At 42.7% G+C, this 22,437-nt stretch overlaps 1 protein-coding gene across 7 annotated transcripts in view; it reads left to right on the top strand.

Moving 5' to 3' along the window:
• The window catches only part of CLUAP1 (clusterin associated protein 1), an 81,607-nt gene extending 59,505 nt beyond the window's left edge, over positions 1 to 22,102 (top strand). For 6 of the 7 annotated variants that reach the window (XM_053555327.1, XM_053555332.1, XM_053555326.1 and 3 more), the window contains 7 exons: positions 3,498 to 3,631; positions 8,473 to 8,614; positions 10,411 to 10,483; positions 14,810 to 14,917; positions 17,388 to 17,443; positions 17,709 to 17,765; positions 21,651 to 22,102. In XM_053555327.1, the coding sequence (XP_053411302.1) occupies positions 3,498 to 3,631; positions 8,473 to 8,614; positions 10,411 to 10,483; positions 14,810 to 14,917; positions 17,388 to 17,443; positions 17,709 to 17,765; positions 21,651 to 21,800 (720 nt within the window). In that variant the 3' untranslated portion in view covers positions 21,801 to 22,102. The remainder of the gene's footprint in view (positions 1 to 3,497; positions 3,632 to 8,472; positions 8,615 to 10,410; positions 10,484 to 14,809; positions 14,918 to 17,387; positions 17,444 to 17,708; positions 17,766 to 21,650) is intronic. The other variant, XM_053555331.1, reaches the window with a different exon arrangement.
• The last annotated feature ends 335 nt before the right edge of the window (positions 22,103 to 22,437 follow it).

Raw genomic sequence — 22,437 nt, forward strand, 5'->3', positions numbered from 1 at the left:
ACTCTTTTTTTTTTTTTTTTTTATTAAATCATAGCTGTGTACATTAGTGCAATCAAGGGGTACAATGTGCTGGTTTTATATACAATCTGAAATATTTTCATCAAACTGTTTAATATAGCCTTCATGGCATTTTCTTAGTTATTGTATGAAGACATTTGTATTCTGCATTTAGTAAGTTTTGCCTGTACCCATTCTAAGATGCACTGTAGGTGTGGCCCCACCAATTTCCCTCCCTCCACCCCACCTTCCCTCCTTCCCTCCCTTCCCTTAGCCCTTTCCCCATATTCTTGTACTATAGTTGGGTTATAGCCTTCATATGAAAGCTATAAATTAGCTTCATAGTAGGGCTGAGTACATTGGATACTTTTTCTTCCATTCTTGCGATACTTTGCTAAGAAGAATATGTTCCAGCTCCATCCATGTAAACATGAAAAAGGTAAAATCTCCATCTTTCTTTAAGGCTGCATAATATTCCATGGTATACATGTACCACAATTTATTAATCTATTTGTGGGTCAATGGGCACCTGAGCTTCTTCCATGACTTAGCAATTATGAATTGGGCTGCAATAAACATTCTGGTACAGATGTCTTTGTTATATTGTGATTTTTGGTCTTCTGGGTATATACCTAGTAAAGGAATTACAGGATCGAATGGCAGGTCTATTTTTAGGTCTCTAAGTATTCTCCAAACATCCTTCCAGAAGGAACGTATTAGTGTGCATTCCCACCAGCAGTGTAGAAGTGTGCCCTTTTCTCCACATCCACGCCAACATCTCTGGTTTTGGGATTTTGTTATGTGGGCTACTCTTACTGGAGTTAGGTGATATCTCAAAGTAGTTTTGATTTGCATTTCTCTGATGATAAAGGATGATGAGCTTTTTTTCATGTGTTTGTAGATTGTGCACCTGTCTTCTTTAGAGCAGTTTCTCTTCAAGTCCCTTGCCCACCCTGTGATGGGATCACTTGTTCTTTTCTTGCTAATATGTTTGAGTTCTCTGTGGATTCTGGTTATTAAACCTTTGTCGGAGGTATAACCTGCAAATATTTTCTCCCATTCTGAGGGCTGTCTGCTTGCTATACTTACTATATTCTTGGCTGTGCAGAAGCTTTTTAGTTTGATCAGGTCCCAGTAGTGTATTTTTGATACTGCTTCAATTGCTTGGGGAGTCCTCCTCATAAAATATTCACCCAGTCCGATACCTTCAAGAGTTTTCTTTGCACTTTCTTCAAGTATTTTTATAGTTTCGTGTCTTAAGTTTAAATCTTTTATCCAGTGAGAGTCTATCTTAGTTAATGGTGAAAGGTGTGGATCCAGTTTCAGTCTTCTGCAGGTCGCCAGCCAGTTCACCCAGCACCATTTGTTAAATAGGGAATCTTTTTCCCCACTGAATGTTTTTAATTGGCTTGTCAACATCAAACTGGATTCATCTCTTGGTTCTATATTCTGTTCCAGACATCTATCTCTCTGTTTTTGTGCCAGTACCATGCTGTTTTGATCACTATCAATTTATAATACAGTCTCAGGTCTGGTAGCAGGTCTCAAACTCTTGAGCTGGGATCTATCTGCCTCACCCTTTCAGAGATCACAGATATGAGCCACCACACCTGGCCCAATCTTTCTTATTTGAGGAACAGATACTTTTTTTTTTTTTTTGAGACAGAGTCGCATTATGTCACCTTTGGTAGAGTGCTGTGGCGTCACAGCTCACAGCAGCCACAAACTCTTGAGCTTAAGCAATTCTCTTGCCTCAGCCTCCCAAGTAGCTGGGACCACCGGTGTCCACCACAATGCCCGGCTATTTCTTTCTGCTGCAGTTGTCATTGCTGTTTAGCTGGCTTGGGCTGAGTTCAAACCAGCCAGCCTGGGTGTATGTTGCCGGTGCGGTAACCGCTGCGCTACAGACACCAAGCCTGAGGAACAGATACCTTTAAAAAGTACTTTTTATTTTTTAAGGTCAAATAAATTCACTACGGTTTAATCTGACTTTGATTCAGAGAAGTGGTCTATATCAGCTTGAGTTGTTTAGAAAGGAGACCCACCTTTCTTCCTGTGAGAGTGAGCTCATGTTTTTCCTGGGGTCTTTAAACCCTTACAGCAAATGGCTGGTTAGTAATGATTGTTTTAATGAAATAATCTTAGAAAGGGTTAGTGTACTTCAACCAAAAATAATTAAAACATGAATTCATGGCTTGGTGCCTGTGGCTCAAGTGGCTAAGGCGCCAACTACATACACCTGAGCTGGCAGGTTCGAATCCAGCCTGGGCCAGCCAAACAACAATGACAGCTGCAACCAAAAATAGCCAGGTGTTGTGGCGGCTACTTGGGAGGCGGAGGCAGGAGACTCACTTGAGCCCAGGAGTTGGAAGTTGCTGTGATGCCACGGCACTCTACCCAGGGCACCAGCTTGAGGCTCTGTCTCAAAAAACAACAACAACAACAAAAAAAACAACACAAAACATGAATTCATTATCAGTAACCATGGTTTCTTAGAAAAACACACTGTCTCTGAGGATTAAGAATGTCTGGACTTCTTAGGTCCTTTCGTTGTGGACACCATAGTTTTTCAGAGATCTCCAGGAAAATGATCACCCTTTTAGGGGTGCCTGTGCACATGGAAATTATTGGATAGGAAAACCCCATTGTGGCCATTAGGAACTTAGTACAGGGCTGGAAAGTCAGAACTTGAAGCAGCAGCTCCATACTCAGCTGCACAGGCATATGACCTGGCCAGCTTCCCAGACAAGATGAAAATAATGAGTGTGAGGGACACAGTGCATTTACTGTGGTTCTACCTGCTTCAAATGAACTTTAACTAGAAGATCAGGAGGTGTCCATTGTCATCAATGGTTTCTTATCCCCTTGCTTTCTTTACTTAGCCCCATTACCCAAGGGCCTCTGTCCAACTGCTTCCCAGGGCCCCCTTCCAGAGTTTGATGGACACTGGCGTGGCTGATGCCACTGAAGAGCTACTTCTGTAACAACTTCACAGTGCTCTGTTTATTTTTAGATAGTCAAGCTTCTGTCACCAGAGAGGGGGAAGGCACCTTTCTTTCTGAATCCCAGAAAGCCATGGGTTAGAGCTACTCATGTTTCTTTCTGTCCCCTCCTAGTAAAACTGTGTGTGTGTGTTTATTCTGTAAGTCAGGTGTTTATAACCAGGGAATAGCCTGAAGGATGTAAAGGCACACCAACTAACTAGAGTGATATATACCCAGTTCTAATTGATTAAGTTAGATAAGAGCCTCTCCATCAGGACACATCTTTCCATCTTCACTTGTTTAAAACCTACTTTTTATGAGAGGGTGGAGAGAATAATTTTTTCTGGACATTTTCCCTATAATAGTTGGTTAAATATGTCATTGCCTATTTGTCAGCGTTTGTGTTTGTTTAACCTGATGTTGCTATGCCTGATGAACTGAAGTATACCTCTCTTCAAACAGACAGGATAGAGATCCTTATTGGCACATTGTCTCCTTATTTCCTATTAAATGTAGACTCAGGTTCAGAAGACTAAAGACCTGCTCAATAATGTGGCCTCTGATGAAGCTAATTTAGAAGCCAAAATTGAAAAGAGAAAATTAGAATTGGAAAGAAATCGGAAGCGACTACAGACTCTGCAGAGTGTCAGGTAGATATGAACATTTGAAGAATGAGTGGAAAAATGTCTCTGGAAGTTAGAACAAAGACTAAGAGAATATAACATGACAGTAACTCTTTAAGCAGTAAAAAAAGCTTTACTTAAGGTTATTTCTACTTCAAAACGTGTGTGTGTGTTGCCTGTCATAACAAGTAGACTGCTGCACTCTTTTTTTTTTTTTTTGCACTCTTTGTTGCTTTCAGTACGTCTGAAAAATTGCTTACTTCTTTGAACTGCCCTTTAAGCTTTTATAGCTTTTTGGAACTCAAGGCAAAGTAGGTAAATCCAGATGGTGAAACTTATATGAGGCTTGGTCTCCTAAGATCCTGCCATAAATTAGATGGAAACAGAAATATACTCCCATATCTGGGTTTGAGTGGATTTTAGACTTTATTTACACTATTTCCTCACCAACAAGTAATTCTTACTTTACCTCACTGGAAATATGTTTCCAAAGAATATGGATGGAGAATAGTGGCACAAACCACCTTCTAGATCAGTGGAACATTTTTAAGTGTGTTCCTCACATTCCTTGGAGCTTTTTTCTTCTCTTTACGTATTTTGTAACCTTCTTCCCTTGTGTCTTTGGGTTTTTTTACCCCCTATGCTTTTACTCTTTCGCCCTTTTTATTCTGCATTCATTTGGGTTTTTTTTTTTTTTTTAATTTTTACTGGCCATATGGTTTCTTTCTTTCTCTCTCTCACTCTTTTTTTTTTTTTTTTTTGGTTTGGGATTCATTGAGGATACAAAGAATTAGGTTATACTGATTGTGCTTTCTTTTTTTTTAATTTGATACAGAATCTCATTCTGTCACTCTAGCTAGTTGCAGTGGTGTGATCATAGAGAAACTGCAACTTCAAACTCTTGGGCTCAAGTGATCCTCTTGCCTTAGCTCCTGAGTAGCGTGGATTATAGGCACCTGCCACAATGCCTGGCTAGTTTTTGTATTTTGCATAAAGACAGGGTCTTGTTCTTGCTCATGCTGGTCTCAAACCTCCGAGCTCAAGCAGTCCCAGAGTGCTATTATAGGCATGAGCCCCTGCACCCGGCCCATTTTTCTTTTTCTTGACTCTCTCCTCTTTGCAGTTACTCCATCTGCTCTGAATGTGTTTTGCTTTTTGAGATACTGATTGCTGGCCCTCACTCTGGCTACAGCCCTGAGATCTGAGGAAAAGCAGCACCTGGAGGCGGCAAGAGGGTAACCACGGAGAACAGCCACCGCCCCTGCTCTTCTGAAATCAGTGATCCCAAATATGTTCCTGTCCTTAAAAAAAAAAAAATCCTGCCTTTAGGCCAGGCACAGTGGCTCACGCCTTGTAATCCTAGCATTCTGGGTTCCAGCCCAGCCTGAGCAAGAGCAAGACCCCGTCTCTAAAAATAGCTAGATGTTATCGTGGGCACCTGTAGTTCCAGCTACTCAGGAAGCTGAGGCAAGAGTCACTTGAGCCCAAGAGTTTGAGGTTGCTGTAAGCTATGACGCCATGGCTCTCTACTGAGGGCAACAAAGTATGACTTTGTCTCACAAAATGTTAAAAATAAAATAATAAAACAAAAAACCCTACCTTTAAACTATAAATTAACTTTTGTTAACCCTTGATCCTTTTAATAGAAAAGTTTATTTTGTTTTAGTTCAAAAGATAAATTATTTTTAAGTTTTTCAGTTTAGGCTCAGTGCCAGTAGCATAGTGGTTACAGCGCAAGCCACATGCACCAAGGCTGGCGTGTTTGAATCCGGCCCAGGCCTGCTAAACAACAATGACAACTGCAACAAAAAATAGCTGGGCATTGTGGCAGGTGCCTGTAGTCCCAGCTACTTGGGAGGCTGAGGCAAGAGAATTGCTTGAGCCATAGAGTTTGAGGTGGCTATGAGCTGTGACACCATGGAACTCTACTGAGGGCGACAAAGTGAGACTCTGTCTCAAAAAAATAAAAATTAAATTAAATTTTGCAGTTTTTGGCTGAGGCCAGGTTTGAACTCACAACCTCCAGTATATGAGGCTGGCACCCTACTCCTTGAGCCACAGGCGCCACCCTTAAATTAAATTTTTTTAAAAAGTTTTTTAGTGTATATTATAAAGAGCAGAATTTCTTCAAGATCATTAATCAGAAAAGAAAAGGTAGTTCAGCAAGTCAGTTGAAACAGATTTTTATATTATGGTTTTAATTTTTAATTTATTTTACTTATTTATTCTTTTTTATTTATTTATTTATTTATTTATTTTTACAGTTTTTGGCCGGGGCTGAACCTGCCACCTCCAGCATACGGGGCTGGCGCCCTACTCCTTTGAGCCACAGGCATCGCCCTTATTTATTCTTTTCTTTAGAGACAGAGTCTCACTTTGTCGCCCTCAGTAGTGTGCTGTGGCATCACAGCTCACAGCAACCTCCAGCTTTTGGGCTTAGGCGATTTTCTTGCCTCAGCCTCCAAAGTAGCTGGGACTACAGGCGCCCCCCCACAATGCCTGGCTATTTTTTTGTTGCAGTTTGGCCAGGGCTGGATACGAACCTGCCACCCTCGGTATATGGGACTGGCTCCCTACTCACTGAGCCACAGGCGCTGCCCTTTTAAATTTATTTTGAAAAATTTTTTTGAGACAGAGTCTCTCTCTGTCACCCTGGGTGGAGTGCCATGATATCATTGTAGCTCACAGCAATCTCAAACTCTTGGGCTCAAGCAGTACTTCTGCCTCAGTCTCCTGAATAGCTAGGACTACAAGCATGTGCTACCATAGCTGGCTGGTTTTTCTATTTTTAGCAGAGACAGGGATTCGCTCTTGCTCAGGCTTGTTTTGAACTTCTGAGCTCAAGCAATGCACCTGCCTTAGCCTCCCAGAGTGCTAGGATTACAGGTGTGAGCTGCCATGCTCAGCCCTTGGTTTTAATTTTTTTATTTTATATTATTTAAAAATAGCTTTTATAGGTGTGAGCCTCTGCACCCCTGGTTTAATTTTTTTAATTTTCTGTTATTTAAAAATAGCTTTAGCCAGGCGTGATGGCTCACACCTACAATCCTAGCACTTTGGGAGACTGGGGCAGGTGGGTCGCTTGAGCTCAGGAGTTGGAGACCAACCTGAGCAAGACCCCATCTCTACTAAAAATAGAAAAAATAGCCGGGTGTGGTAATACACACCTGTAGTCCCAGCTGCTCAGAAGGCTGAGGTGAGAGGATGGCTCAAACCCAAGATTTTGAGGTTGCTATGAGCTATGATGCCATGGCACTCTACCTAGGGCAACTGAGCGAGACTCTTTCTCAAAAGAAAAACAAAACAAAATAAAATAAAAATATCTTTAATTTGTAACAATCTCTGTTTCCCTTTTTAGAGAACTTATTAAATTTTGGAACATCCAGACAGTAGAACATTATTTCCAACTAAGATAATAATGTATATATTTACTTTATCTATTTTGAGAGAAGTATATAGTATATGATTATGTTTTAACTATTGAAGTCTGTAGTATATTGAAGTGAAAAAAACTATAGAACTTTATGTTAATACATTTAATTTTTGTTCAAAAATGCATTGCGGGCACCTGTAATCCCAGCTGCTCAGGAGGCTGAGGCAGAAGAATCGCGGAAGCCCAAGAGCTAGAGGTTGCTGTGAGTCCTGTGACATCATGGCACTCTACTGAAGGCGGTAAAGTGAGACTGTCTCTACAAAAAAAAAAAAAAATGCATTTCTGTGTATATATGCATAGAAAAGTCTGTAAGGGCTCGGCGTCAGCCACATATTGGTTATGGCACCAGCCACATACACTGACAGATTTCAAGCCCGACCCGGGCCTGCTAAACAACAATGACAACTATCATTAAAAAAAAAAAATAGCCAGGCATTGTGGTGGGTGCCTATAGTCCCAGCTACTCAGGAGGCTGAGGCAAGAGAATTGCTTAAGCCTAAGAGTTTGAGGTTGCTGTCAGCTGTAATGCCATGGCACTCTACTGAGGGTGACGTAGTGAGACTCTGTCTCAAAAAAAAAAAAAAAAAAGGAAAGGAAAGCCTGTAAGGATGTATGTTAAATATTAAGTGCTTATACCTAGCAATGGAACTTTGAGTAATTTTTACATCATTTTTCATACTTCCAGGATTATATTAAGTTCTTACAAAGAATGCATCTTATTTATGACTTAAAAGAAATATGTTGGCTCAGTGCCTGTGGCTCAAGCGGTTAAGGCGCCAGCCACATACACCTGAGCTGGCGGGTTCCAATCCAGCCCGGGCCCACCAAACAACAATGATGGCTGCAACCAAAAAACAGCTGGGCGTTGTGGCAGGCACCTGTAGTCCCAGCTACTTGGGAGGCGGAGGCAGGAGAATCACTTGAGCCCAGGGGGTTGAGGTTGCTGTGAGTGGTGATGCCATGGCACTCTACCCAGGGCAACAGCTTGATGCTCTGTCTCAAAAAGAAAAGAAAAGAAAATGTTAATTTTGGTGTGAGGGAAGAGAAAAAGGGTAATTAGGGGTTTGGGGGATTTGGGGTTTTTTTTGTTTTGTTTTGTTTTGTTTTTTTGAGTCAGAGTCTCACTCTCTTGCCCCACGTAGAGTGCCGTGACTTCATCATAGCTCACAGCAACCTCAAACTCTTGGGCTTGAGCAATCCTCTTGCTTCAGCCTCTTGCTCAGGCTGGTCTCAAACTCCTGAAGTGCTAAGATTACAGGTGTGGCCCGCAACACCCCACCAAGGGTAATTCGTTTTAAGCAGTTAAAAGAGTGAGGAACCTTCTCTATTAAATGTTTCCAAGGAAAGCCATGAAGGGAGTCTGGAGCTCTGAACATGAGTTTCAGAATACTATATTAATTAATCTTTCACTTTTTATTTCACTTGCTTGTTTTAGGCCAGCCTTTATGGATGAGTATGAGAAGATTGAGGAAGAATTGCAGAAGCAGTATGACATTTATCTAGAGAAATTTCGAAATTTGACTTACCTGGAACAACAGCTCGAAGACCATCACAGGATGGAACAGGAGAGGTTTGAGGTGAGTGCTTAGCCTTCTCTATATAGACTATTCCTTCAGTTTGTGAGTATCACTGAAAAAAATACCAGTGATTAATTATTCTCCCCGGGAAGTCTGAGGATTGCTCATTTAATTTTTTTGTTTTGCTGGCAGTGTACTCAGGACTCCAGGGTTATCAAATCTTTTTCTTTTGGGGGAAAGTAGGGAGCAGGGTCTCACTCTATTGCTCAGATAGAGGCATCATCATAACTCACTGCATCCTCTAATTCCTGGGCTCAAACAGTCCTCCTCCCAAATAGCTGAGAAGACAGGCACATGCCACCAAGCCCAATTAATTTTTTTTTTTTTTTGTGGAGATGGGGTCTCACTATCTTGCCCAGGCTGGTCTCAAACTCCTAGGCTCAAGCAATCCTTCTGATTCCCAAAGTACTGGGATTACAAGTATGAGCCACCTTGCCTGGCTTCAACTCTTTGATGTTAATGTTTTCATCAGGGTTTAGTCAGTTAGGAGTACAGACAGGGCAATGTGTGACCTGTGCAATCACATAAGACTGTGCACTTAGAAGAGTCTGTACTTGTTTCCATGGTCTGCTGTTACTGTCCTGAAATTTGTAATCATTTTTATGTGCATTTTATTTTGCATTGATTCCCACAAATTAGGCAACTGGTCTTGAGTACAGATCTAAATACTTGCTTGGTCCGTTCATGTAGAGTTTCAAGCCTTGGTTAAGTATACCACCCAAACTATCTCATTTTAGACTGCTCTATAAAGAGGAGTGGCAGTTCATTGGTTATGAGAAATTCATGTAATCTAGAATCTGACCACCTTCTTTAGATTCCAGCAGGAATTGACACGTGGAATTCATAACGAAGGAAATTGGATCAAATTACAATCACATTTTGAATTGGCCTTATCCCTTAGGATATTTCTGCCTAACCCATGAATGGTTATTTAGAGTCCATGTTCATGAGGAAATTGGTTTACAATCTCCCCTTCTTACACTGTCCTTGACAACTTTTGGTGTTAAGGTTAGGCACTTTCTTAGAAGCCTGGGCATTTGAATAAAGTAGGGCTGTTCTGAGTTGTCCAGTGACACGTTCATATGGACACATGGCATCTTGACAAGTAACTCATTCCTGGTATTACTTTATGACAGAGAGGCAGGCCATGGAGAAACAGGGTACAGGACAGGCACATTGTAAGATTAATGGGAAGAGCCTGGAGTTTAGGACATTTTTTTTTTTTATCCATTCATTTGTTTTCTTTTTTCTTTTTTTTTTTTATTAAATCATAACTGTGTACATTAATGCATTTGGGGGTACAATGTGCTGATTTTATATACAATTTGGAGTGCTTACATCAAACTGGTTAACATAGCCTTCACCTCACTTAATTGTTGTGTTAAGACATGTTCTTGCTCAGGTTGGTCTCAAACTCCAGAGATCCAGCAATCTACCTATCTTGGCTTCCCCGAGTACTAGGATTATAGGCATGAGCCACCACAGTAGGCTTTCAGATGTATCATTTGGTTATCCTCAGAGGCAGGGAAGTGTGTTAGATGAGCATGGGAGTAGAGCAGACACATTACTCTTGGAGCCCCTGTCCACAGGACAGCTGGTGACCTCAGAGAGAGACGGTACCAAGTTTTGGGACCCTAGAGCTGCTTAGACAGTGTTAGTTCTCTTCTCTGTCCTTGAAGTTAGAACCTTTCTTGTTCTGTATCACAAACTAAGTAGTACTTACACAGTTGTCAAGAAGAATAGAACAGTCCACAAAAGGGTCATCTCTTCTGAATCTTATTTTTCCTTTCCCACAGGAAGCTGAAAATACTCTTCGTCTGATGCAGAACAAGCTAAAAGAAGAAGAAAAGCGGCTGCTAAAGAGCGGAAGTAAGGCCATAATTCGTAGACAGAGGTGTCTATTCTGGACTAGCACTTTAACCCTTAAAAATTTTATTATTTTTTAAATATTTTGTCTAAAAATTTTTTCTTTCAGTACTTTATTGTGATAAGAACACTTGATGTGAGATCTGTGTCTTAAGTTTTTAAATGTGTAACGTATTATTGACTGTAGACAAAAAAACTTATCAAGCCTGGTATGGTGGCACATGCCCATAGTCCCAGCTATTTGGGAGGCTGAGGTGGAAGGATCTCTTGAGCCAGGAGTTCAAGGTTACAGTGAGCTATGGTGGCACCGCTGCACTCCAGCCTGGGTGAAAGAGCAAGACCCTGTCTCTAAAAACAAAAAATTTTTTCAAAGGCAATTTTTTATTAGGTACTATTTGAATTCACTCAAGAGACTGTTTTTGTTTGTTTGTTTGTTTGTTTTTATTAAATCATAGCTGTGTGACATTGATATGATCATGGGGCATCATTCACTAGCTTCACAGACCATTTGACACACTTTCATCACACTGGTTAACATAGCCTTCCTGGCATTCTCTCAGTTACTGTGCCAAGACACTTACATTCCACATTTACCAAGTTTCACATATACCCTTGTAAGATGCACCGCTGGTGTAATCCCACCTCCCCCCTCCCTCCCCTCCCTTTCCCCCTTCCCCCTATTCTTAGGTTGTAACTGGGTTATAGCTTTCAATTTAGGGTTTTCACATGAAAGAGACTGGTTTAAATTATATAGCATTTAAAGTCCATTTCATCCTTATGCCAATTAAAATAGTGTTTTCCCCTGTTTAAATGATGGCTTGAATTACATGTAACTAAAAGAAAAATTGGTCCTAGAGGTTTATAGGGTTTTGTACTTCAGGGCAGAGCAATGGAAAGCAAGTGTTCAGAGGCAGTGCAAATTAAGGGGCCACACATGTTGTAGGATGACCCACTAGAATCCAAAATTGCTCAGCTAGGTTCTTGGTGGTAGTGAAATGGGGATTACCTACATACAAGTATTCTGGGGAGGAATGCTCTCCATAACTGGTTTGCACTCTTCATCCGCAACTTTCCCCAAGGTGTCAAGTCCTTGTCGGGAGCAGTAGCAACATGTGATCTTCCTGCTGTACTGATGGCCTTGTTGTTTAGGGTTACTGCTTTTCTTATTGCTTTTTCATGGTGAAATATTTTATTCTCTCTCATGTTGAGGATAGTATCCTTGGGGCCCCTTCACTCTCAATTCCTGTCTCTGTTTGCCTTTCCCTTTTGCGTTTTTCTCTTTTTTTACCTGCTCTATGACTCTTTCTTCTGAATCTGGAAAGAGAATAGGGACTGCTGGGAAGTCCTCTAGTAGCAATTTTAGGAGATTTGAAGGGCCTCTCTGCGTAGCCCTTCATCTGTTTAGTTTCATGTCATCCAGGAGAGCTTGCAGTGGTCCTATGTGATAAGCCTGCGTGGAGTTTATCCCCTCGCAAGAGACGCAGCATAGGTAAGAGTCCTGGTTGGTTGATTGCAGAGATGGGACAATGCCATAGGGGGCTTAGACATTAGAAAGGCCAATGCTTGGTTCAGATGCCCTGTTATAAAAATCAGAAGCACCCCTTCATCTTCCTGCCATGCTCCCAAGTTTGTTGTCCCTCATCTACTAGAGAGCACAGCTCTTCCCTCCAGGGCTGAAGAAAGCAGAAACCAAATACTCCCTCTGTATACAGCTAGAGTTAGTTACCAATCCATTACCCTCTCACAGCAGGGACAAAGCAAAAAAAAATTTCTTTTTTAGAGATAGGGTCTTGCTCTGTCACTCAGACTGGAGTCCAATGGTACAATAGTAGCTCACTGTAACCTTTAACTCCTGGGCTCAAGCAGTCCTCCTGTCTTGGCCTCCCAAAGTACTGGGATACACAGGCCTGAGTCACCATGCCTGGTCTTGGTAGACTAACAATTACAATATTCCCAAGCTAACTTCTTAGTCACCAGAACTGCAACTGCAAACTCCTTCAATACCATTTTCCTAAAACCTGCTTAGCTCCGTGGGTGCAGATATGTTGGAAAGCTTCTCCTCACCCCTACCTCCCACTTTGGAAATTCTCCTCTTCTACATGTAAGTGTCCTTTAGGAAGTATTCTGTCTTTAAATACTCCAAAAAAGTATTAAGAAATTAATATAGTATGGGTGCAGTAGCTCATGCCTGTAATCCCAGCACTTTGGGAGGCCAAGGCAGGAGGATTGCTTGAGCTCAGGAATTTGAGGCTTCAGTGAGCTATGATCATGCTACTACACTCCAACCTGGGTGACAGAGCAAGATCTTGTGTCAAAAAGAAAAGATATTGCACTGAAAATTATCTTCTAAAATAATATATATATATATATATATATTTTTTTTTAGACAGAGTCTCACTTTGTCACCCTGGTATAGTGCCGTGGCATTGGCGTTACAACTCACAGCAACCTCCAACTCCTGGACTTAGGCGATTCTCTTGCCACAGCCTCCCGAGTAGCTGGGACTACAGGTACCCGCCACAATGCCCGACTATTTTTTTGTTGCAGTTGGGCCAGGGCTGGGTTTGAACCCACTACCCTTGGTATATGGGGCCGACACCCTACTCACTGAGCCACAGGTGCTGCCCTAAAATATATATCTTTTTTTTTTTTTTGTAGAGACAGTCTCACTGTTTTGCCCTCGGTAGAGTGCCATGGCATCACACGGCTCACAGCAACCTCCAATTCCTGGGCTAAGGTGATTCTCTTGCCTTGGCCTCCCAAGTAGCTGGGACTACAGGTGCCTGCCACAACACCCAGCTATTTTTTTGTTGTTGCAGTTTGGCTGGGCCTGGGTTCGAACCTGCCACCCTCGGTATATGGGGCCAGCGCCCAACCCACTGAGCCATAGGCGCCGCCCTAAAATCTATCTTTATGATGGAATTTTTCCCACTGGAGAATATCGTGCACTTTAGTTTTTTGTTTGTTTGTTTTTTTTTTTTTGTCTGTCGAGTCTCCAGCTGTCGCCCTAGGTAGAATACCATGGCGTCATAGTTCACAGCAACCGCCAACTATTGGGATCAAGCGATTCTCTTGCCTCAGTTTTTCTTTCTTTCTTTCTTTCTTTTTTTTTTTAGAGACAGAGCCTCAAGCTGTCACCCTGGGTAGAGTGCCCTGGCATTACAGCTAACAGCAACCTCCAACTCCCTGGGCTCAAGCGAGTCTCCTGCCTCTGCCTCCCAAGTAGCTGGGACTACAGGCGCCCGCCACAATGCCCGGCTATTTTTTTGGTTGCCACCGTCGTTGTTTGGTGGGCCCTGGGCTGGATTCGAACCCACCAGCTCAGGTGTATGTGGCTGATGCCTTAGCCACGTAAGCCACAGGTGCCAAGCCAGCTTTCCTATTTTTAGTAGAGATATGGTCTCACTTTTTGCTCAGGTTGGTCTCGAACTGGTGAGCTCAAGCAGTCCATCCACCTCAGTCTCCCAGAGTGCTAGGAATACAGGAGTGAGCCACTGCACCCGCCCCACACTTCAGTTTTCCTTGCTGGTTTCTTGACATTACTCTCTCTCTCAGGACAGCTCCATTCATGCCATTCCTAGCCGTGGCCTCCTTTTGCTTCCATCTTGTTTTTTTAATGGTCTTTTTTGTTACCTTTTTAGCAGGCTCCACTTCCTCATCTTTGTCACAATCTAGGAGCTTGAGTTCTGGTAACACAGCCTAACATTGAACAAAGAATGTTTTCCCAAACTAACCAAGCACATTGACAGCTAGCTAGTTAATTTATTTTGAGACAGTTTTACTTTGTCACCCCCGATAGAGTGCCGTGGCGTTATAGCTCACAGCAACCTTAAACTCTTGGGCTCAAGCAATTCTGTTGCCTCAGCCTCCCAAGTAGCTGGGATACAGGTGCTCACCACAACGCCTGGCTATTTTTAGAGACAGGGTCTTACTTTTGCTCAGGCTGGTCTTGAACCTGTGAGCTTAGGCAATCCACCTGCCTCGGCCTCCCAGAGTGCTAGAATTAAAGGCATGAGCCACCGCCCCTGGCCAATTTGAAAAATTAAAAAAATTTTTACAGACTCTAAATAGTGTTTGTAACTAATACATCTGACTGACTTTTTTCTTACTTTGGAAATTTGTTTTAAAAAAGATAAAAACACACCCCATCATTGTCTTAATTAGCTCTTCACAAAATATCTACAGGCACATTCAGAGAATCTCAAAAAATCTAATGCATCAAAAGAAAGCCTGTATAAGTGAACTTTGTACATAAGCCTTACTGGACAGAAGCTGTTTTGGTTGTAATGACGAAGCCACTCTTGTTTTGTTTACTTATGTTCCTTCCAGGTAATAATGGCTCAGACATAGAGATTCAGGAGGAGGATGAATCCGACAGTGAATTGGAAGAGAGACAGCTGTCCAAGCCACGGACAGCCATGGAGGTACTCATGCAAGGTACCACAGCTTTTTTCACTTACCTTCCTCCTTATGCCCTGTTTACAGAACACCATGGCCAGAATCATGTCAGGATTGCTAGTATTAAGGGTCACAAGCACACTGTGAATGGCTCCTGGAAGCACTTCCTGCCCTAGGTTTATCCTGCCCTATTGTTTATAAGGATTGGCCCTTAAACTGCTCAGTGGTCATCTTTTTGCTAATACTCTACCTGTGGTCCTGCAAAGGCCTGATTCATACTTGTGGCTTGGTATTTCTCACTGAGGGCATGGGAACACATTGCCTATGCCACTGAGTTATTTAATCTACCTGTTTTGGGTCCTAAACTGCTCTCGGTGCAATTACATTCCTTATGGTCCAAGAATTAGTGCACAAAGTAGGGAATTGAGTGCGCATCTCAGCCTTTAAAAAAAAAATTCTTCTAATTTCTTTCTCACTGCAAAAGATACAAGCAACAAAGCCAAGTCTAGTGGCACAACTGCAGTCCCAGCTACTGAGGAGGCTGAGGCAGGAGGATCACTTGAGCTCAGGAGTTCAGGGCTGTATTGTGTTAACGATCACACCAGTGAACAGCCACTGTACTCCAGCCTGGGCAACATGGCAAGACGCCATCCCTTTGAAAAGAAAAAAGGATTCAAACAACAAAACGTGGAATAAACACGAATGCCTACCTAGGGTCTTCCTCATTTCCCACTCCCACTCTAAAGAGGTCATGGCTAGTGTTTGGGCTTGGGGGTGCCCATACAAATAGCCTTTCTATGTGTATACACATATGCATATACAGGCATGTGCGCATATACAAACAGACATACACACATACACTCAAACATAGATACAAAGATCACCTGAAAAGTAACCAGACTGTATATATGGTTCTTTTCAACTTTTGTTTTTTAAAATTCCATATAGTGGGCTTGGCACCTGTGGCTCAAGCGGCTAAGGCGCCAGCCACATACACCTGAGCTGGCAGGTTACAATCCAGCCTGGCCCGCCAAACAACAATGACGCTGCAACCAAAAAAATAGCTGGGCGTTGTGGCAGATGCCTGTAGTCCCAGCTACTTGGGAGGCAGAGGCAAGAGAATCGCTTGAGTCCAAGAGCTGGAGGTTGCTGCCATGGCACTTTACCCAGGGCAATAGCTTGAGGCTGTGTCTCAAAAATAAATAAATAAATAAATTCCATATAGTGAAACTCTTCTGAGTAAAATACAGTTTTGCTTCAGTCTTTTTAATGGCTGTATCATATTCCCCATAATTTACTTCATCATTCTCATATCAAATTTCCATTCTTTCCCTTGTATATACATCCTTCTGCATATCTGCCAGTGTTTCTTTAGATGGAGTCATTAAAAGTGAAATTCTGGGCTGGGCATGGTGGTGCACACTTATAATCCTAGCACTCCGGGAGGCAGAGATGGGTGGATTGCTGGAGGTCAGGAATTCAAGACCAGCCTGAGCAAGAGCAAGACCCCATCTCTAAAAAATAGCTGGGCATTGTGGTGGGCACCTGTAGTCCTAGCTACTCAGTAGGAGGCTGAGACAAGTGGATCACTTGAGTCCAGGAATTGGAGGTTGCTGTGAACTATGACACCATGGCACTGTACTAACAGCAACAGAATGAGACTGTATCAAAAAAAAAAAAAAAAAATGGTAGAATTCTTTAGTCAAAGGTCCTGTAAATTTTATTTTGGTAGATACTATTATACTAAATTGCCTGATAACCATTTCTTACCTACCATCTGTTAATGTTTGGAGCACAGTTGCATCTTTAATATATAAAAATTTGTGAGGCGAAATCATCTTTCTTTTATCATATTACATTACCTTTTATTAGTAACTGCTTTCTCTGATTCTGGGCTCAGCTATTTTCATTTATTACATTTTACTTTTTTCATAAGATAATTTTATTTTTGAGATAAGAGTCTCACTCTGATGCCCTAGGTAGAGTGCCATGGCATCATAGCTCACAGTAACCTCAAACTCTTGGGCTCAAGTGATCCTTTTGTCTCAGCCTCCCAAGTAACTGGGACTACAGGCGCCCCCCACAACACCTGGCTATTTTTTGGTTGTAGTTGGCATTGCTATTTGGTAGGCCCGGACTGGGTTCAAACCCACCAGTTCTGGTGTATGAGCTACAGGCGCCAAGCCACATGTTTGTTTTTTTAGTTCATGATTTGGGACTGGAGCCAGCTTTCCACAGAGACTCCCGTCCAGAAGGTGAGTTGGGGGACAGAAGTTTAGCAAGTAATTCATGATTTGTGCTTATATATTATTGCCCTGTTTCTTTTTTTCAAATTGAAAATAACAGAAAATCCATTACTGTTGGTTGACAGTTCTGATTAGCTGGATACTGCCTACATAAATTTTTTGGTATTCTTCCCATTTTCCCAAGGGAAAACAAATCTTGAATGCTATTTCCTGCCTTATTTTCCAAGGTTATTTTTATGATTTCTTCATGCTTTTCTTCTCAGGGAGACCCAGCAAACGAGTTGTGGGCACAATGCAAGGTGGAGACTCCGATGATGAAGTGAGTCCCAACCAACTCCCTTTAACAGTTCTGTGCTTTCTGCTTTTGGACTGTCCTCATAGACTAACTGAGTTGCTGCCAGCAGCCAGGGAACTGTCTGTTCTCTGTTCTCAGCCCAATCCATCGCTTGATTTGCAGCAGAGTTTGGCCTTCTAAGTGCTGGACTCTTTCTTTGCTTGTTGATGGCTCATTTCTTTTCAAATGAATGTGCTTGTTCTACTTTTTTTTGCCTTCTCACTGTTCTTTCCATTCTCGCTTTCCAAAGACGGAAGCAGCACCAGCTCTCTTAGATAAATGCAAGACCTCCAGCTCCAAGAAGCAGGTTGGTTTCCTTTTTACCTCATCCACTTGTTGGTGTGTCAGCCTGCTCAGGGCCAGCAGAGAGCCTCTCCCCAGGAGTGATGCTGCCTCTCTCGTGGGCAGAAAGCCACTCAAAGTGGATTACACAGTGTGAGATGGAATTAGCTGAAGGTCCCCATGTAAGCACTGACCCAAGAGATGAGAAAGCTATGGCTGGAGGGTTATCAGGCTCTTCAGCTGTGACCTACAAAGGAAGGGATAATGCTGCATGGTATGGTTCAGGACAAGGCCTCTCTTCTGCTCCATTCTGGGGAAGGAATATGGAAACAGTGCTCTCCCCAGACCTGGTCTCCCGGAGGCTGTAAGAGGGGGAAATGTCAGACTGCCAGTGCCCTGAGCTTTATCGAGTAGATAACTGACTAGAGAACTTAATTAGAGTGGAGGACAGGGATTCTCAGCGTCATCAAGTCATCAGGACTGCACTGTCACTCAGCCTTCCCTCTTTGTTGCAGTCCTAGGTGCTGCTTAGCCCACATGGTACAGAGAACTAGGCTGAGACCTGTCACATCTCCATCGGGTAGATGTGCCCTGTGTTGGGCATGGCACTAGTGGCAGTGCAGACACAGAAACAGGCCTTATGTTCTTGTGCATATACACTTGCCCACAGTGTACACTGTTACAGAAATTCATAGGAGGGAGAGTTCACTCAGGTTTTCTAGACAGAGAGCACGGAGAAAATTAGGCCTTGAATTCATAGGAGATGGTCTGTAAAGAGGCAGGGAGACTACCTCAAAAATATTTCTTAACAAGGTAAAGCATGGATGGTTAAATAGCTTCTGTCCATCTTATCCATCTAACATGGAAATAGAGTCTGGCTTAGGAGCTGGTGATGCTTGGAAAGAGCCATTATCCTTCATCATCCTTTACTCGGTCATTTAACAGGTATCTACTTAGTGGCTGTCACGTGCCAGGTACTGTTACAGATAATGGGGAGCACAGCAGGGAATAGAAAGAAACAAAGGCCCTACTTCACACAGGTTCAGACAGTAGCAGTTGAGCACACATGTGAGGGGTATGAGTTTTAGACAAGAAATAAGCAGGATCAAGAAATAAGTTGGGAGATCTCTGATATGGAGATGTTTGGGTAGAGGCCTGAGTGAAAGGAGGGAGTGAGCCATCCGGCTGAGGTGGAATGAACAGGGAGGAGAGAGAGGCAGCAAGGGCTTCACAGAGCTTCAGGATGCAATGAGGACTCTCTGTTTTCTCTAGTATGATGGGAAGGCACTTGAGAATTGTAAACCCAGAAGGGCCAAGAACTGATTAAACTTTGAGATAAACCAGTTAGGAGGCGATTGTAGTCCTATAGGTCACAGGCGATGGTGGCTTAGCCTAAGGAGTGGCACCAGGTTTGGGAAGTGGTCATGTTCTGGAAATGTTTCCTAGGTCAGAGCCATCGGGTTTTGTTAATTGGTTGGACATCAGACTAGACATGTTGTCTCATGCCTGTAATCCTAGCCAAAGCAGGAGGATCACTTGAGCTCAGGAGTTCAAGACCAGGCTGAGCAAGAGCAAGACCCCGTCTCTACTAAAAATAGAAGAATTAGCCAGGCATCATAGCAAGTGTCTGTACTCCCAGTTTCTCAGGAGACTGAGGCAAGAGGATTCCTTATACCTAGAAGTTTGAAGTTGCTATGAGCTAGGCTGATGCCATGACACTTTAGCCTGGAAAACAGTGAGATTCTTGTCTCAAAAAAAAAAAAAAAAAAAAAATGTGGCAGTGCCTGTAGCTCAGTGGGTAGGGTGCTGGCCACATACACTGAGGCTGGCAGGTTCGAACCCAGCCCAGGTCAACTAAAACAATGACAACTGCAACAAAAAAAATAGCCAGGCGTTGTGGCAAGCGCCTGTATTCCCAGCTACTTGGGAGACTGAGGCAAGAGAATCACTTAAGCCCAAAAGTTTGAGGTTGCTGTGAGCTGTGACGCCACAGCACTCTACCCAGGGTGACATAGTGAGACTCTGTCTCAAAAAATATAGTATATATGGTTTGATTAAAAAAATTCTGTACAGAACAAAAAAAAAATTCTGTACAGAACAAACTATATACAGAATACTGTCTTTTATTTCATAAAAAGAGATAGACTGTATAGAACAAAGCCCATAGGAATGATGGTAACCTATTTGATGACAGGGAGAAAAGAAAATAAAGGACAATGATGGATCAAAAAAAAATCAAAAAACCAAAAAATATTGATTGGACATCAGGTGTTAGAGAAAGAAATAGAAAGCGTTTTCATTTCCTGAGGTAGGGCCAACTTGAGGAAGGGGCTTGAGGACACATCCAGAGTTTGGTTTTTGACATTTGCCTGGTAGAGGTCCACATGTTGAGCAGCTGGTCAACATCCAGGTCTGGGCTGGAGGTCCAATTTTGGGAGCCATCCCTATTTAGGTGGTATCTAAGCCACAAGGATAGAAAGTGATAGAAGGATAGAAAAAAAAGAAGAAAGAAGCCCTCAATCCTGAGCTCTGCCCCTTCACTGCAGGGCTCAAGGGAGGAGAGGGTCAGGCCAGGGAGACTGAGCACTGAGGGGGCACCTAGACTGGAGGCGGGGCTCTGTGGGTGGAGAAAATGGATTTTGAGGAAGAAGGGGATGATGCCACACATAGGCCAAGCAAGATGAGGGCTGAAGATTACCTGCTAAATTCGAATCCATTGAATGTTTCAGTCTTGAGGGGCTCATTAGGATATACTAACTGGTTAGAGGCAGTGAGAGGACAGAAGAGGAACAATGAGTTTAGCAGCCCACTCCAGGGTTTTGCTGGGAGGGAAACAAGGCAGAGTAGCTGGAAAGGAAGGAGGGATTAAGTTCTATTTTTGCTTTTGATTTTACTTTCTTTTCTTTTTTTTTTTGCAGTTTTTGACCGGGGTAGAACCCCCCACCTCCGGCATATGGGGCCAGCACCCTACTCGTTTGAGCCACAGGTGCCACCCAATTTTACTTTTTTTTTGAGATAGAGTTTCACTCTGTTGCCCAAGCTAGAGTGCTGTGGCATCGGCTTAGCTCAAAGCAACCTAAAACTCCTGGGTTTAAGAGATCCTACTGCCTTGGCCTCCCAAGTCGCTGGGACTATAGGTGCCCACCACAATACCTGGTTAATTTTTCTATTTTTGGTTGAAATAGAGTCTCACTCTTGCTTAGGGTGGTTTCGAACTCCTGAGCTCAAGGTATCCTCCCACCTTGGCCTCTCAGAGTGCTAGGGATTATAGGCATGAGCCACCATGCCCAACCTATTTTTGCTTTTTCAATAAGAAGGAAATTATAGGACATGTGCACTGGTAGAAGTGATCTAGGTAGACTAAGCAGCCATCATGGTTTGTGTGAGACAGAGGACTTGCAGTTTTAAAGCTGGCCAAGTTAGTCCCTCTGGATCTAGATGATGTGGGAGAGAGCACATCTTTCACTTTGCTCCTTACACTCATTGCCTGTGTTACTTTCCGTCCCCAGTCTGGAAAAAGCCAATAGGCCTCTCTCCAAGCCCCTGCCCTCCATGCTGTCAGGTGGCGGGTCTCTAGGCCCCCAGCATCTGGTGACCTTCAGTGCAGATTCAGGGTGCTCCCAAGATGTTTCTGGGAAAGCCAGCCCCTGCAGAACCAAACCGGAATCACATTGATGTTTGAAGGATCCTGGTTGGATGAGAAGCTCCAGCCAGCAGTATATAGATGATGGCCCCATTCTAATCCCCACTACCAGCCTGACTGCTTCTTGGTCAGGAGTGAGGGGCTACTGCAAGGTACTGTACTCTTCCCCCCTAGCTGCTACTAAAAAGTGAGACAGGGTCTCTATAACAAGATGTCAGTAATGAGGTGGGGCCCCCAGTTGCATTTACTACTGTCTTATTCCTATAGGATGACTCAGAGGACAGTGAAATTGACATGGAAGACGATGAAGAAGATGATGATGATTTAGAAGATGAGAGCATTGCTCTGTCACCTGCTAAGCCCAGTCGAAGGGTCCGGAAACCTGAACCCCTGGATGAGAGTGACAATGACTTCTGACCCTTTTGCCAAGGGACCTATGCAGATTAAAGCCCTCAGATTTGTAGGTAAATGAGGACAAAGTTTTAAGAAGGTAGCAAGTATTTTGTTCATTCAGCTAGATGGACTCCATTCATTACTAAAGCAATACTTATTTCTGCTTTAGCCTCCTTGTTTGTTTTCCACAAAGCTTAAGTAAGAACTGAAGTAAATCTCTGATACGACTTCTTTTGCTTTATTTGTGTCCTAAAACTTGGGAAATGCATGTGCTCTTAGTGATTTATATCCACAGGACAAAAGAGAAGAAATCAGAGTTGATACCATGTAAGTCTTGGCTGTTTATTGTGATATATTTCCTCTGAGAGTGGAACATCCCTGGGATTGGAGTGTGGCACAGGGAGTCATTTTAGGAATTGTAGGGAAACATTTACTGTACATCAATTTTTGAGCCTTTATTTCATTTTATAGTCTTATTTTCTTTCTTCTTTGTGTTCATAATACCAACTATTAACTGTATATTAGTAACTAAAATTTTCTGAAAGTTAACTAAGTTAAATAAAAACGAGCTTTCCTTGCAAAATCTAGAGAGAAACTCCAGGTTGTGAATATTCCATTTTCTCTCAAAAGCCTGACATCTGCTAGGAGTCATCTGCCTTGG

Source organism: Nycticebus coucang, chromosome 12 (assembly GCF_027406575.1).
Source record: "Nycticebus coucang isolate mNycCou1 chromosome 12, mNycCou1.pri, whole genome shotgun sequence".
Lineage (NCBI taxonomy): Eukaryota > Metazoa > Chordata > Mammalia > Primates > Lorisidae > Nycticebus > Nycticebus coucang.